At 47.9% G+C, this 16018-nt stretch overlaps 1 protein-coding gene and 1 long non-coding RNA gene across 3 annotated transcripts in view; one reads left to right on the top strand and one right to left on the bottom strand.

Annotated features, from left to right (window-relative positions):
• The window catches only part of LOC138759325 (E3 ubiquitin/ISG15 ligase TRIM25-like), a 38346-nt gene extending 30108 nt beyond the window's left edge, over nt 1-8238 (bottom strand). The window contains exons 1-3 of one of the 2 annotated variants that reach the window (XM_069929544.1): nt 8165-8238; nt 4920-5503; nt 24-119 (exon numbers count right to left, since the gene is read on the bottom strand). In XM_069929544.1, the coding sequence (XP_069785645.1) occupies nt 24-119; nt 4920-5495 (672 nt within the window). In that variant the 5' untranslated portion in view covers nt 5496-5503; nt 8165-8238. Of the gene's footprint in view, nt 1-23; nt 120-4919; nt 5504-5931; nt 5963-8164 lie in introns of those variants that run through there. The other variant, XM_069929545.1, reaches the window with a different exon arrangement.
• Nucleotides 8239-8299: 61 nt separating this feature from the next.
• Nucleotides 8300-14307, top strand: LOC138759326 (uncharacterized). Its single transcript, XR_011354731.1, has 2 exons — nt 8300-8491; nt 14103-14307. It is a non-coding gene; the product is annotated as an uncharacterized lncRNA (long non-coding RNA).
• Nucleotides 14308-16018: the final 1711 nt, after the last annotated feature.

The raw sequence follows: 16018 nt of genomic DNA, 5'->3' as shown, positions 1-16018 counted from the left end.
GGTAAAGGCAGGGTGATACCCACTTTGATAGATGTGATGTTGTCCTTTAATTTAAGAATTGCTGCATTAATATCTTCAATTTGACTTTGCCTTCTTATTTTCTCTTCCTGAAGAAGGTTCTTCATCAAGGATATAACAACATTAAGAGTGTTTATTTAAATACAATGAATAAGTCAAATGATGTCAACAAATATATTAGTCTTAAATCACAGTAGACATTAAGGTGAGGCTGCAAATATTCTATATTGCTCCTTTGAATGCCGTCTTTTACCAACCTAATTGCCAGATCTCGCAGGGAAACTGAATGAAACCTCACATTAGCAGGAATCTTCACTCAGATTCCCTGTTGTACCAAGTTCAACCTTTGGCCCTCTGATGCTGCTTCCACTTGATGGATGTCTGAAAGTAACCGTGTACAATCAGTTTCAGGGATATGGAGCAAATAAACAAACTGCTGGAAGAAAACAGCCAGTCAAGCAGCATTTATGGAGGCAAAGAGATTGTGGATGCATAGGTCGAAACTCTGCTTTAGGACTGGGATTGCAGAGGGAAGACAGCCAGTATATAGAAATAAAAGGGAGGGAAGAGACCGATCATAGAAACGTGATAGATAGAACCAGAGAGGAAGATGTTGGTAGGTGGAGGAGGGGAAGGAAGACAGGGATGATGAGGAAGGGGTTATGAAAGGTGGTAGATGCTTTGCTGTGGCCTGGAGGAGATGAGTGCAAAGGTCAATACTCAGCAATTCACAAGATTAGCAGCTCAAATACATCAGAACCAAGAGTTTAGGAGGTGAAATTAATAGCGTTGACATTAGGAGAGATTCACTGGAGACTGACATTTCCACAGCAGAATTAGGAGACCTGTTCTCCTTAGAGAGGAGGGGGGATAGTGAAGGCTGCGGTGTGCACACCATCAAGGGTCATTCAATTTGGATTCAACAGTTAACCCTATGTATAGCTTTAGTTTTCCCACTCCATTGTTACACAGATGAGATAATGCTATTGCAGTATTGCCCAAAGACTATTGTTTCCATTACATGGGCCAAATTCTAGTCCAATGCTTCAAAAGGAACATTTTTCAGATTTATTGTCAGAGTACATACATGACATCACATACAACCCTGACATTCTTTTTCTTATGGACAAGGTAGAATTACCAGTTATTAATTGTGCAAAAAAAACTGTACACAATATACACATGTACATTAAGAACTGTAAACAGACAATGAATGTAAACAAATTGACTGAGCTATAAAGAGAGAATAAAAATAACCAATAAAGTACAAAAGAGTCCTGAAATTGGTCCTTGATTGAGTTTGTTGTTGAGGAGTCTGATGGTGGAGAGATAGCAATTGTTCCTGAACCTGGTGGTATGAGTCTTGTGGCACCTCTTCCATGATTACAGCGGCAAGAATAGAGCTTGTGCTGAGTGGTGTAGATCCTTGATGATTTCTGCTGCTCTCCAATGGTAGCGTTCCCTGTAGGTGTTCTCGATGGCGGGCAGGGTTTTACCCATGATGTCCTGGGAGATGACTGCCTGTGTCACTGAGCGCAATGTGCTTGATATATTCAATGTGTATTTTTGTACGGGTCTTCGACGTGGTTCAGAGATGGTGTCAAATGCCATCAGCAAATGTAAGAGGCATTTAGATGAGCAGTTGGAAAGTTGTTTTACAGGCAGCTGTGAGATGCTGCAGCTTGTGTGGCTGCTATAGACATAAATTTTGCAGGGCTTTACACTCAGGGGTATTGGTGTCTCCATTGTTGACCGTGATGCAGCCGGTCAACACACTTTCCACCACATTATCTGTGGAAATTTGCCAGAGTTTCTGATGTCATACCAAACCTCCACAAACTCCTGAAGATTGATGGTATCCCATACATGCTGACATGGACATGGTGCCAAAGACGCACACCAAAAAACACCTTTCATGTCATTTATCATACAAAGCAGATGGAGCATTCTAGATTTCAAACACCCTCTGGGTGGAAAGTAAGTTTTTCAAATCCCCTCTAAATCTCCTACCTCCTCGCTTGATTATAAGCGACTCTGCTAAAGGGAAAAGTTTATTTTCTACCCTTTCAATGTGCTTCATAATTTTATAACTTTCAATCAGAAGCTCTTTCTGCCTTCTCTGCTTCTGAGAAAACATGCCTATCTTATGCAGTTTCTCCATTTAGCTGAACGGCTCGAATGTTGCAACATTCAGGCAAGTCTCTATATGTGCAATCACATCTTCCCTGCAATGTGGCAAACAGAACTGTCTAACTTCAATGGCCGAACTTGCATACTGTAATAGTTGTACCAAAACCTCCCTGCTCGAATATCCTAATAAATGCAGCAACGTGTTTTGCACGCCTCCTTAAACACGTTATCTCTCGGTGCTCATTACTTCAGGAATCTTTGGGCATGTGCTGTATGCCTTCAGTATTTTCTCGTGTTTTGTATCCTAACCTTATTAATCCTCCTGGAATGCATACTCTCACATTTTGTTCATGAGTAAATTCCACCTGTTATTTCTTTGCACTTCCTGCCATCCGATCAATATCGCCTGTGGGTAAAGACTGCACTCCTTGACCAACATTATATGCTTCACATCCTTATAAAATAAAGGGTTGCACAGCTCATTATTGGTCACAGACTTGCAACTCTTAACCATTGAACTGCTTCTCATCACCATGCCAGTTTCAGATCCAATTTACCAAATTGCCTTTGATGCAAAAGTCAAGAGCTCGAGGGATCAATGTCTCAGGCAAGCACATTTCCTGATGACATAGTGGGCCATTCAGCCCATTAAAACTATACTGGATCTCAGAGTGATCTCATCAATCCCATTCTTCACTAATTATTCTGTATCCTATCCACTCACAAAAGAGCCCACGGATTCTCTGCTACTCACTTACCCTAAGAAGAATACACAGTAGCTAATTAACCTGATAAGCAGCACGTCTCTTGGGATAGGGGAGGGAATGAGAGTACCTGTGGGAACCCTACACAATCACAGAAAGGATGTCCTATAGACCACACTGCGGTCAGAATCGAACTATGTCTATGGCAGACACGCAAGCTGCAGCATCACACTGCTGCCTGCAAAACAACTTTCCAACTGCTCACCTAAATGCCTCTTACATTTTCTGATCATATTTGACGCCATCTCTGAACTATGTCCATGAACTGTATGAAAATACATGTTGAATATATCAACCACGTTGCGCTCAATGACACAGGCAGTCATCTCCTAGAAAATTCAACCAAATTATTCAGACAGGATCTCCCTCTAACAAAACCACATTAACTAATCTTGCCTTCCCAAATCCTGTCTGCCAGAATTTTCCCAACGGTTTCTCAATCAGGTTGGTAGGTTAATCAGATAGCATAATCTGGATGCAGTTGATGGAAGCATGGGAGAATAAAAAAATATAAATGGGTGTTTGATGATCAGCGCAGACTCTGTGGGCCAAAAGCCTCCTTTCTGTACTGTGCAACTCAATGACTATCTTCACATTAGACTGCAGCCCGTGTTTACCGAGACACCTCATTTGCTACCTCCTCCCCACCCCCACCCCCACCCTCCATTCTTTCTATGTGGCCTTGAAATGTTCTATCATAACCGCTGGACTCCCATAGCAACCGAGGAGGCATCTCGTCAGGGCCTGGGGATTTAAACTGCTGAGATACCTAATACCTCCTCCTTTTCAATGGAAATTTCTGCAATAATTCCATCATCTCTCTATCAGTATTCTCCAACTAGAATGTACCCTATAGTGAATTCATGACTGATCTCCGGACCTCAGGAAGATCCTACCCTTCCCCTGGTTACCCGCCTGACCTTAAAAAAGCTTGGAATTGCCCCCAATCTTGCCACCAAACACTCTTCACTCCTACTTTTTAAGATGCATCTCCCAACATGTTGAAAAGCCCTGGCGGGTTTCACCTGTTTGCACCCCTCTATACTTGCAACAAGCTACTTTTTATCCAATCCTCATTCATTGTCTCATGTACTAAGATGTAGTGATAAAGTTTTTTTTAAAAGAGTTACAGCCCGATAACAGGCTCTTCCAGCCCTTGAGCCTGTGCCACCAAACGTCCAGCTAGAAATTTTTGAAGTAAATTTACAGAAGGCGATCTGATGTACAGAGCAAAGGCAACTTTATATTGTGATGTTCATTCAGGAGTCTGTCAATGGCAAACCAGAAACTGTCCTTGAATCTGGCAGTGTGTGATCTTACACTGCTAGGCTACCAGCCCCCACTTTGACAACCTTTTAAAGGAGCACCATTGAATGTTTTGTCTGGCTGCATCACTATGTGATATGGTTGCTGCAAAACATCCAACAAAGTCTATACAGAGGATCATTAAAACAGTTGAGATCATTGGGATCTACCTTTCCTCTATTGAAGACACTTACTGGGAACACTATCCAAAGAGGGCTCAAGGAATTATAGATCATTTCCAATCTCCAACCAGTGCACAGCATCTTTAACCCACTACCATCAAGAAGGAGGTACAGGTGCATCAAAATCACGACTGCAAGCCTGGGTAGTAGCTTCTTGTCGCAGGGCGTGAGATTGATGAACAATATCCCGGAACTGTGTAAATCATCCAAAAATATTTATATACTGTACATTTAGTTTGATTATTTTTGTAACTGTATATTGTGCACTATGGTCCGAATGTTTCGTCAAATTCAATCAAACGATAATAAACTTGAACTTAAAATAAAGCAGTGGGGAGGATAGGAGTCAGTGGAGGTGAGGGTATGTGATAGATTGAGCCACATTCAATATCCCTTGAGGTCAACATGTGTTTCACTTGTCGACCTTAGCTTTCACCATTACAGGAACACTGGTCCTTAACACTTTCATTATTTCAGTTTTGACAGCATCCTTTATACATGGGGCACGAGTGCAGCTTACCTTTTTCTCATTGATCGCCTCTTCTGTGGTGATGACCTTGTGATCTCGATGTGTGTGCAAGATGCATAGACCACAGATACATATCTGATCTGACTTGCAGAAAAACTCAAGGAGCTTAGAGTGCACCTTGCATTTCCTCTTGTCCAAATCTCTGACCGGATCAGTGAGCTGGTGGTCTCGGAAGCCCTGATCTTCAAAATGTGGCCTGAGATGAACATCACAGAAGGTGGACAAGCAGACTAAACAGGACTTTGCTGCCTTGGTTCTGGTGAGGCAGGAATCGCACGGGATGTCCCCTGCCAATGTCAGCCTGGCTGCTGCATGGCCCATCCTGTGGAACTCCTCCACAATCCCACATAAGACAATGTTCTTCTGCAGAGTGGGCCTGGGGATGAAAGTAGCCCGGCATTGCGGGCACACATTGGCTAAGCCAAGAGGATTCTTATCCCAGCTTTCTTGGATGCAGTCATGGCAAAACGTATGTCCACAGGGGAGATTGACGGGATTGCTGAAGACCTCCAGGCAAATCGAGCAGGAGAGCTGCTGCTCCAGGGAGAAGAGGTCTGCCACAGCCATGGGGTGACCTGACAGAAGATGAGGCCAGAGATTCCTTAGTTTGGCTTCCAGCTCATCCTTGAGCTCAGACTGTTAACTCGAAAATGAGCACCTCTTCCCCTCACATCTCAAAACACTGGAATCTTTGGCCCTAGAACACTGAGATATGACCCTTTCGTACAGAGGGATCTGACTCCCTCACCGTCCCACACTCTGGGATCTGCCCCCCTCATTGTCCCACACTCCGAGATCTGCCCCCCTCATTGTTCCACACTCTGGGATCTGCCCCCCTCACCGTCCCAACCAGGATCTGAACCTCTCCATCCCACACTGGGATCTGCCCTCTGCAAGGTCTCACACTCCGGGATCTGCCCCCTCACAGCCCCACACTCCGGGATCTGTCGCCCCCTCCCCGCCCCCACACACTGTCCCACACCCTGGGATCACCCCCCTACACCGTCCCACACTCCGGGATCTTCCCCCTCACCGTCCCACACTCCGGGATCTTCCCCCTTACCGTCCCACACTCCGGGATCTTCCCCCTCACCGTCCCACACTCCGGGATCTTCCCCCACCCCACCACACAGTCCCACACTCCAGGATCTGACCCCACACCGTCCCACACACTGGGATCTTCCCCCATCACCCCCACAACGTCCCACACTCCGGGAACTTACCCCACACTGACCCACACTCTGGGATCTGCCCCCCCCCCCAACACACAGTCCCACACTCCGGGATCTTCCCCCTCACCGTCCCACACTCCGGGATCCCCCCCCCCTACACACACTGTCCCACACTCCGGGATCCCCCCCTCCCCCCCACACACACCGTCCCACACTCCGGGATCCCCCCCCCCTACACACACCGTCCTACACACACCGTCCCACACTCCGGGATCCCCCCCCCTACACACACCGTCCCACACTCCGGGATCCCCCCCCCCTACACACACTGTCCCACACTCCGGGATCCCCCCCTCCCCCCCACACACACCGTCCCACACTCCGGGATCCCCCCCCCCTACACACACCGTCCTACACACACCGTCCCACACTCCGGGATCCCCCCCCCTACACACACCGTCCCACACTCCGGGATCCCCCCTCCCCCACTACACACACCGTCCCACACTCCGGGATCCCCCCCCACTACACACACCATCCCACACTCCAGGATCCCCCCCCCTACACACACCGTCCCACACTCCGGGATCCCCCCCCCCCTACACACACTGTCCCACACTCCGGGATCCCCCCCTCCCCCCCACACACACCGTCCCACACTCCGGGATCCCCCCCCCCCTACACACACCGTCCTACACACACCGTCCCACACTCCGGGATCCCCCCCCCTACACACACCGTCCCACACTCCGGGATCCCCCCCCCCCTACACACACCGTCCCACACTCCGGGATCCCCCCCCACTACACACACCATCCCACACTCCAGGATCCCCCCCCCCTACACACACCGTCCCACACTCCGGGATCCCCCCCCCCCCTACACACACTGTCCCACACTCCGGGATCCCCCCCTCCCCCCCACACACACCGTCCCACACTCCGGGATCCCCCCCCCCTACACACACCGTCCTACACACACCGTCCCACACTCCGGGATCCCCCCCCCTACACACACCGTCCCACACTCCGGGATCCCCCCCCCCCTACACACACCGTCCCACACTCCGGGATCCCCCCCCCCCCTACACACACCGTCCCACACTCCGGGATACCCCCCCCCCCCACACACACCATCCCACACTCCGGGATCCCCCCCCACTACACACACCATCCCACACTCCAGGATCCCCCCCCTACACACACCGTCCCACACTCCGGGATCCCCCCCCCCCTACACACACTGTCCCACACTCCGGGATCCCCCCCCCCCCCCTACACACACCGTCCCACACTCCGGGATCCCCCCCCCCCCTCCCCCCCTCCCCCCCTACACACACCGTCCCACACTCCGGGATCCCCCCCCCCCACACACACCATCCCACACTCCGGGATCCCCCCCCACTACACACACCATCCCACACTCCAGGATCCCCCCCCTACACACACCGTCCCACACTCCGGGATCCCCCCCCCCCCCCTACACACACTGTCCCACACTCCGGGATCCCCCCCTCCCCCCCACACACACCGTCCCACACTCCGGGATCCCCCCCCCCCCTACACACACCGTCCCACACTCCGGGATCCCCCCTCCCCCCCTACACACACCGTCCCACACTCCGGGATCCCCCCCCCCCCCCTACACACACCGTCCCACACTCCGGGATCCCCCCTCCCCCCCTACACACACCGTCCCACACTCCGGGATCCCCCCCCCCCCCTACACACACCGTCCCACACTCCGGGATCCCCCCCTCCCCCCCACACACACCGTCCCACACTCCGGGATCCCCCCCCCCCCCTACACACACCGTCCCACACTCCGGGATCCCCCCTCCCCCCCTACACACACCGTCCCACACTCCGGGATCCCCCCCCCCCCCCCTACACACACCGTCCCACACTCCGGGATCCCCCCCCCCCCCTACACACACCGTCCCACACTCCGGGATCCCCCCCCCCTACACACACCGTCCTACACACACCGTCCCACACTCCGGGATCCCCCCCCCTACACACACCGTCCCACACTCCGGGATCCCCCCCCCCCCCCTACACACACCGTCCCACACTCCGGGATCGCCGCGGTCACAGTCTCTCTCTAGCTCCTTCCGTGTCCTCCCTCCGCAGGTTAAAAGCTGCCGCTACCGTGCCCTGCAACGACCAAAATCACACTCGACTTCAAAATGCGAAGCGGCGCATCCAAACTCCCCTCCGGATTCAATCCGGGCCCAGCTCATGTTGTGTGGAGATGATCGGTTGGTTCCCTCTCACCTGGTCTGACCTGAGTTCCTTTTATCACCTGCAGTTCATGAAAGGTGCTGGAGAAACTCCAGCTGTCACTGGGAAAAGAGAAAGCTGGAGATACTCAGCAGATCCATCCACCCAGGTTTGTGGTCCAGCTGACACTGGATGTATGTTATGTTGAACTGAATTGATTCGGGCAACACTTGGTTACTGATTGGAAAATCTCATGATGGAACCTTGATGGGATTTTTCTTTTAAAAGCGACCAAAATTCATATCGAACCCAGTAGCACCCACCACATAGGACTCCATCTCCTTGTACCTGATTTCACTTGGAATGTCAATTCTCTTGTCTTCAATGTCGATGCATTATCTGTCCATGAGACAAGATGTACCACACTTGTGTCTCTGTGATGTCTTTCTTTCCAAGAATCATAGTGTGGTCGAGTACAGAAGTTGGTGTCAATGTTAACTTTTTGATCAGCTACACCAGGGGTGTCAAACTCAAATTCACGGAGGGCCAAAATTAAAAACTTGGACTAAGTCCAGGGCCGAACTAAATATTTATTGAAAGTTTTCAACAACATCTGCATGTTTTGTCTTTCAACATATGTAATGTTTAACTTTAGGAGGATAATGTTACAGGTCAGGAGTAGGTAGCTCAAGTTCACCCTTTGCTTGACCTGAGGGAAACCTATTTGGTCCCTGTGGAGATGTAGTCAGCATTCACAGGCTGTGTCCATTTTGGCCTGCATCAGGACTCAGCATTTCCTGCTCACTCCTCAGGCTCTAGGCCTCTATTCACCCTCGACCCACCATCCCTCTACGTGACCAGTCCTTTACCCAACCTCTACTCACCCCTCACTCCACTCGCTCTGCCTCTACCCACCCCATCCTATACACGCCCCTCTACTGCCTCTCCCCTCAACCTGTTCCTCCCTCAACCCGTCTCTCACCCTCTAATCACCCCTCCCCTACTCGCCCTGCCTTTCCCCTTTTACCTCTTCCCTATCCACCCCTCCTTCTACTCATCCCTCCCTCTAACTGCCCCTCGCACCACCATAACTTCCCCTGCCCATTACTCCTCACCTACACCCTCTGCCCACCCCTGCTTACCCACCCACTCAGGCCCAGCGCGCAGCCGATCAGCCTTTGCGGACAGCCACCATCTCTCTCTTCACGTGCAGGGCCGAACCAGCCGTCCCTGGGGTCCACGCGGTTGCAAGCGCTGAAGGCCGTGGCGACCGGGAGAAGTGCGCTCGCGCTGTGGAAGGGCCGTCCGGTGCCAGTTGCGCAGGGCTCGTGCTGCCCAGGGGCCGTGCGCAGCCTGCCATGTCCGTCGCGCCGACAGGAAATCACAGGCGCTCGCCAATCCGCTGCACCGCTCGACAGGTGGGAGAAGTGACTGGTTGTGCGGAGAGCCTTCCAACTGGCTTGCCGGCTGATGACATCGACAGACTTCTCGTGTTACAATTTTGTTTTCCCCGTTCTCAAAGTTTGCACGGTCAACCTGCAACACTCTTGCTCCCTCCGCGTCCCGTGAATCTGATCCCCAGCAGAAGGTTTGTGGAACTTTACCATTCTGGATTCCTTTTTGAGAATATTCTGGCCATCTTTTAAGGAGGGTGGTTTTAGGGGGGAGGGGATAGTTAGGGGGTGGGGAAGGATGTGCAATGAAGGGGGAGGATGGTGGGGGTGACATTACCAAAAAATAGCATCGGCTCTCGCTGCAGGGCGGGCCACCTCTAATACATTTTTGAAATGATCTTGCGGGCCAAATATAATTATATCGGGCCAGAGTTTGACAGGTGTGATCTACACACTGCATATTCAAGTGTTTGTCTAAATGTCTCTTCAAACTCCTTCGTCTTTATAGTATGGAGGATTACGAGTGACACGTGATCCTTCTGACATGGGCACCTAGTCAGAAGTCATCTCTCCTGCCCATCAAGATCAAGCTCTCCTCACAGATAGGCAAACACTTTTAATCACCTAACCCAGACCTGGGCCGGACTTTCCAGTTGATTGCCCAATAAAACCCACCAGGTGTGGACCATATGCCTCTCTTTCCCCAGGACGAACCTTAGCCCCACTCCAGGTTGCAAACTGTGGGCAACGTGGGAGAATCATTGGTAGGGTGTGCACTGACAAAGGGTGGGGAGCTGCAGAGATCATAGTTCTTAAGTTTAAAGTTAGTAAAGAGCCGTACCTGCACTGCATCAAAGCGTGGCAGGTATTGTATTGTGTTTCTTGACTGTAAAACTATTTCTCCAGATGGGGTTGCAAGGATCAAGTTGCTGTTGCATCCGATGAGATTGTATTGTATAATCCTTGTGAGAGTGTGTTTGTTTATTATCCTTGTTGCCATTTCTCTGCTTGTGAATAGGGTGGTGAAATGTAATTACACCACTAGGTCACCAGGGGTCATCCTGGTGACCTTGTCTATAAAGCAGTCCAGAGCTACAGTCTAGCCTTCCAGGTTCATTTTGCACAGAGACAAGACCTCTTAGTGTACATATTAGTTTATTAAAGCTGTCTTATATTCGCACTGCTGGTGTGGTTATTGTCAGTACATAAAGATCACTGTTAAATAGCGTGTGTTCAGACTCTGCTCTTTCTCTCACATTACAGTCTTACCTTAACCTCATTCCCTTTTGTTTTATGATGCACATACCATGGCCAAATTATTCTGACTTCCCTATCTAGGCCTCAATCAACCCATCCCTCATCCCACTTCTTTCCAGGAAAAACAAGCCCAACCTATCCAATCCCTCCATAGAATTAAAGACCTCCAATCAGGAAACATATGAAGCACATGGTCAAATATCACCACATCCTAGTTAAAAACATGAAATTAAATATGCAGCACGGTTAGCGTAGCGGTTAGCTCAACGCTGTTACAGAGCCAGTGACCTGGGTTCTAATCCGGTGCTGTCTGTAAGTGGTTTGTCCATTCTCCCCATGTCTGTGTTGGTTTCTTCTCCTCCCACACTTCAAACATACCAGGGTTGTAGATTAATTGGGTGTAATTGGGCAGCATGGGCTCGTGTGCTGAAAGGGCCTGGGACCAGTTTGCACATCTAAATTTAAAGTTAAATTTGACAATATAATTTAATAAAAAATTATATTCCTCCTTGCTTTTGAATGCACAGGTCTATTTGAAATCTGTTGTTCAGAGATGGCGGGGTAGGGCTGAACTGGAGAAACATGAGGGAGGAGATTCTACACCATGAAGCTTCACTGCTGGACTGCATGCAGAACCCAGTGACAGACCACAGTGACCTACCTTCACTGCTGGACTGCATGCAGAACCCAGTGACAGACCACATTGTAAGAGATCAGCAACACTGATCATTGTGAGAGATCAGTATCACTGATCTAAAAGAAAAGTGAGAATTGTGAGAGATGAGTAAAACTGATATAAAAATATGAAGATGAGGAAACTAATATAGATATCTTCTTCTTTGGCTTGGCTTCGCGGACGAAGATTTATGGAGGGGTATGTCCACGTCAGCTACAGGCTCGTTTGTGGCTGACAAGTCCAATGCGGGACAGGCAGACACGGTTGCAGCGGTTGCAGGGGAAAATTGGTTGGTTGGGGTTGGGTGTTGTGTTTTTCCTCCTTTGCCTTGTGTCAGTGAGGTGGGCTCTGCGGTCTTCTTATATATGTGTAATGAATAAAGCCAGTATGAATAGGATAAGAATAGATATTAGAATGTAGGAAGTAAAGTTAGTCTGAGTAAGATAAGGGTCTTGCATATGTAATTAGTAAGGCCCACCTCACTGACAAAAGGCAAAGGAGGAAAAACCCAACACCCAACCCCAACCAACCAATTTTCCCTTGCAACCGCTGCAATCGTGTCTGCCTGTCCCGCATCGGACTGGTCAGCCACAAACGAGCCTGCAGCTGACGTGGACTTTTTACCCCCTCCATAAATCTTCGTCCGCGAAGCCAAGCCAAAGAAAAGAAAGAAGACAGTATTAGCAAGTTCTACATATGAAGAGGTTGTAGCCCTGAGAGTTAGGAAGGTGTAAATTAGAACAAAGACAGGTTTGTGAATAAGGACAATGAGGATAATGACATGATGAGACACCGACAGGATACCCCTGGTCCTCCAAGTTCACAGAAACAGCAGGTAGGCAGGATTGGGATTGCCTAATGCCAAACCTATCCAGGAGGCAGAAGAATGTAAGGGGGAGGGTATTCCTATACTGAAATAAACTGTATAAAAGTTGGGTGAGCCCCAGTGTATGTGTGTATTCCCAGGGTAAGGGGAAGCACCCAACTTTGCATTGTTGTATTATAAATGTTCTTTGTTTTCAATTTTTGTCTCCAGCAATTTCTGTGAAGGTACTTCTGTTTCTAACAACAGTGACCTGCCTTCACTGCTGGACTGCATGCAGAACCCAGTGACAGACCACAGTGCAGATGTTAGAAACAGAAGTACCTTCCTTTAATCCTGCTGATGCTGCTTGTTCCTCCAGCAGTTTGAAATCTATTTATTTTAAGTAAGTAAACAGCCCAAAGATAGTGAAAGAAGCAATTTTTACAATTTTTAAAATTTTAATTACAGAGATGCCCTAGTATTCTGCAGACTACAGGCACTCCCTGACATGCGACCTATGTGACTTCCATCCATTTGCAGATACCACCAAATTTTACAAAATATTTTTAAAATATATATCAAATTTACATGATTTATGTTGTATTTGACAAACTATAGTAGGGATATAGGGCATGCAATAGCCAAAATGTGTGTACATACTTTATATTAGTCGGTGTCCCGGGGTCTATAGACTGGGCGTGGCCATCTTGATTCCTGTACGCATGTGTAGGTCTTCAGTTGCCGCATGCACTGTGGGTTCGCGTATTGGGGTTTGGTTGCCAAACGCGCGAGAGTTAAAGGCACAAATTCAATATTATCAGGGCCCGTAACTCTCACGTGAGCGTGTCGGACTCTGGCTTTACCTTACTCTTAATTTAGTCTATGTGTGGTCTGAGTCCAGCGTGTTCTTTGAATGAAGTGATAGGAGAAGGTATTCGGTTCAACAGTCAATTTATTACGCAGCACAAGAATAAAACTTAACAGAGCTCTGGGTCAATCGTTAGTTCATAGGTCACCTGCACAGTGAGCTACTCCCCAAGACTGACCCCTATTGTCCAGTTGGCTCAGTTTATAAGATCAACCTTATCATACAGAACAAAAGTTGGCTTCCTTTGCTAGATTTCATTATCTAACAGAACAAAAGTTGTCTTCCTTTGCTAGATCTTTTTTCATAAGGGTTATCACAAGTCATCTCCTGTTTTGCAGATATCTGGGGTGTAGGGCTCCCATCTTAATCCTCCAGGCCAGACTATCCTGTTGTTTTGATCAGAAATTAATTCATCCCCAGATATTTCTAATCACCATTCTGTTCCTGTCTGGCCAATTTCTGCTGTACTCTTTAACACCTCCTCCTGCCTTAATCTTCCTCCTAGACTGGTTTTCCATTCCCTTTGTTTCTTGCAGGCCATTCTTTGTTCTGGTCTGGCCTGTGTCTCCTGTGCTACTCACCACCTCCTCCAGTTTGAGCATTCCTCCTAAATCGTTTTATGCATTTCCTCTCCCTGTATTTGGGAGCAGACCATTTTGCTCGGCCAACTTTGCTCCATGCTGTGATTGCCACTTAATCACATTCCTCTTTTCCCCTGAACCATGCAGTAAATATAAACTTATTAATTAATCATTTCTTTCATAATGTTTTAACCCCTAGATTCCAACAAGCGCCAACTGAACTCCAATATGTGAACCCACTGCGCATACACCAACCGAAGACTCGTGCATGTGCACAGGAATCAAGATGGCCACACCCAGCCAATGGACCCGGGACACCGACTAACAAAGTAAATATGCATATTTTGCCTCTTACATGCCCTGTATCTCTGTCATAGTTTGTCAAATAAAAGATTTGATTAAAAGAGTTTGCTTTAAAACTTCGGTACTTCACACACACAGGCAAGATTCCAACAGGTGCAGTTCAAGATGCAGTTCAAGACTGGGATCCTTCGGTCCCAATTATGGTCGTAAGTCGGGGAGCACCTGTATTTTAAATGCTGCTGAGTTTCAGTACTGACAATTCTATTGATTCAAAGACTGAATTTTTATTCAGAATATAAATCTGTTAATTACAAAGTGTTCCTTGATGATCAAATATTTGATCTGCCACAGTTCATTATTCAACCACTTTTTGACTATTTGTCGAAAAGAATAATTTATCAAAAATATCATTTCTTTCTGCCTCAGCAAATCCACACATGGTCTCAGTGGAAGATCAATGAGTTTGTCTCTTGAAGAACTCACTCCATGGTTTTGAAATTTGGAAGACTAATGAGAGGTTCACGGAGAGAGTGAGGAAATGAAAGCAGACTTGACGTCAATATCATTTAAGTTAGCATTCCCACGCCAGAACATGAATAAAATTAGCACAGCTTATTGAGACGTCTGTGAATTGCCCATTTTAGCAAAATTATTATGAAATGCTTTTAATGCCACTATCTGCATCAGAGTGATGATAAAATTTTCAGCAAGAATTCATTGACATGTAACACTGTCCACAATAAATTATTGCAGTGAATGGTTTGCACTGGACGTCGGGGCTGCCTGCTATGATAGGCCTCAATGCCATGTGCTGAATCCTGCTAGATTAGTGGCAAATTATGTACTAACAGGGTAGCTTGGTTTTGGAGCTTCTTACATTTGATAAATATACCAATGATGTGAATAACTATTTTTGGACCACAATATCACACCCCAACAGGAGAGGAGGTAGAGGAATACACCTTTTACACAGCCTTTAAAAGACGGGAATTAACTGCTTTTTAACCATTTCACTCACCTGTCTGAATGCAACAAACACAGCACGGGGAGGTCATTTTCATCCCGTGTATTACCTGCCAAGGTAGGTGGTATCAGAGCCGATGCGTTTCGCATCTTTTCCTGTCTAAAAGGCTTGCCCGCCTTCCCGGGTTCAGGATGGTTAAAGGCTGTGATGCACTGATGACGTTGAAAGTATGTGACTTACGAGATTCAAACTTGAAATGGCAGCAATGAGGTCCCTGCCCAGCACATCACACAGAACGCCAATGCTGTAATGCTGCAGGTCCCGTCTCCTTTTGCTCTAGGATGCCGGGTTGCTATGTAAAAGGTTGCACTGACCGGCTTTTCTTGGTCACTGTGAGCGACCCGACCTGGCTTTAAACACGGGTTGTTCATGCGTCAATTAAATGGGATCGCTGCGTAAAAGGGGGATAAGAGAGTTCTTTCCTTTCATTTGTCTACATTCAAGAGAGAAATGTTGGTAAGTAAAGAAAATTACATGATGCTGATGTTAGACTGTCCAACTGTTGCAAAATGATATCAATATACAGGAAGTGCTGAGCAAAGAAGGGAGCATGTTCCAGTAAATAAGATTTATACTATCTCTACTGCAGGTATTTGCACTAAATGTAAGATTAATTGAAAAATTGATTTCCTGAGTTTCAAGTTACTGTCAGTGCCATACAGTTGGCGTCAGAGCAGAATTGTAAGATGATATGTTGGATGGAATAGGCGGGGAGGTTGAGTGGCCCACTTCTGCTTCCATTTCACTTAATTTACATTCATAGAAACATAGAAAATTGATGCAGGAGT

The sequence above is a fragment of the Narcine bancroftii genome, chromosome 3 (genome assembly GCF_036971445.1).
Source record: "Narcine bancroftii isolate sNarBan1 chromosome 3, sNarBan1.hap1, whole genome shotgun sequence".
In the NCBI taxonomy this organism is placed as follows: Eukaryota; Metazoa; Chordata; class Chondrichthyes; order Torpediniformes; family Narcinidae; genus Narcine; species Narcine bancroftii.
Note: the sequence above shows the minus strand (reverse complement) of the source record. Positions and strands in the feature narration are given on the sequence as shown.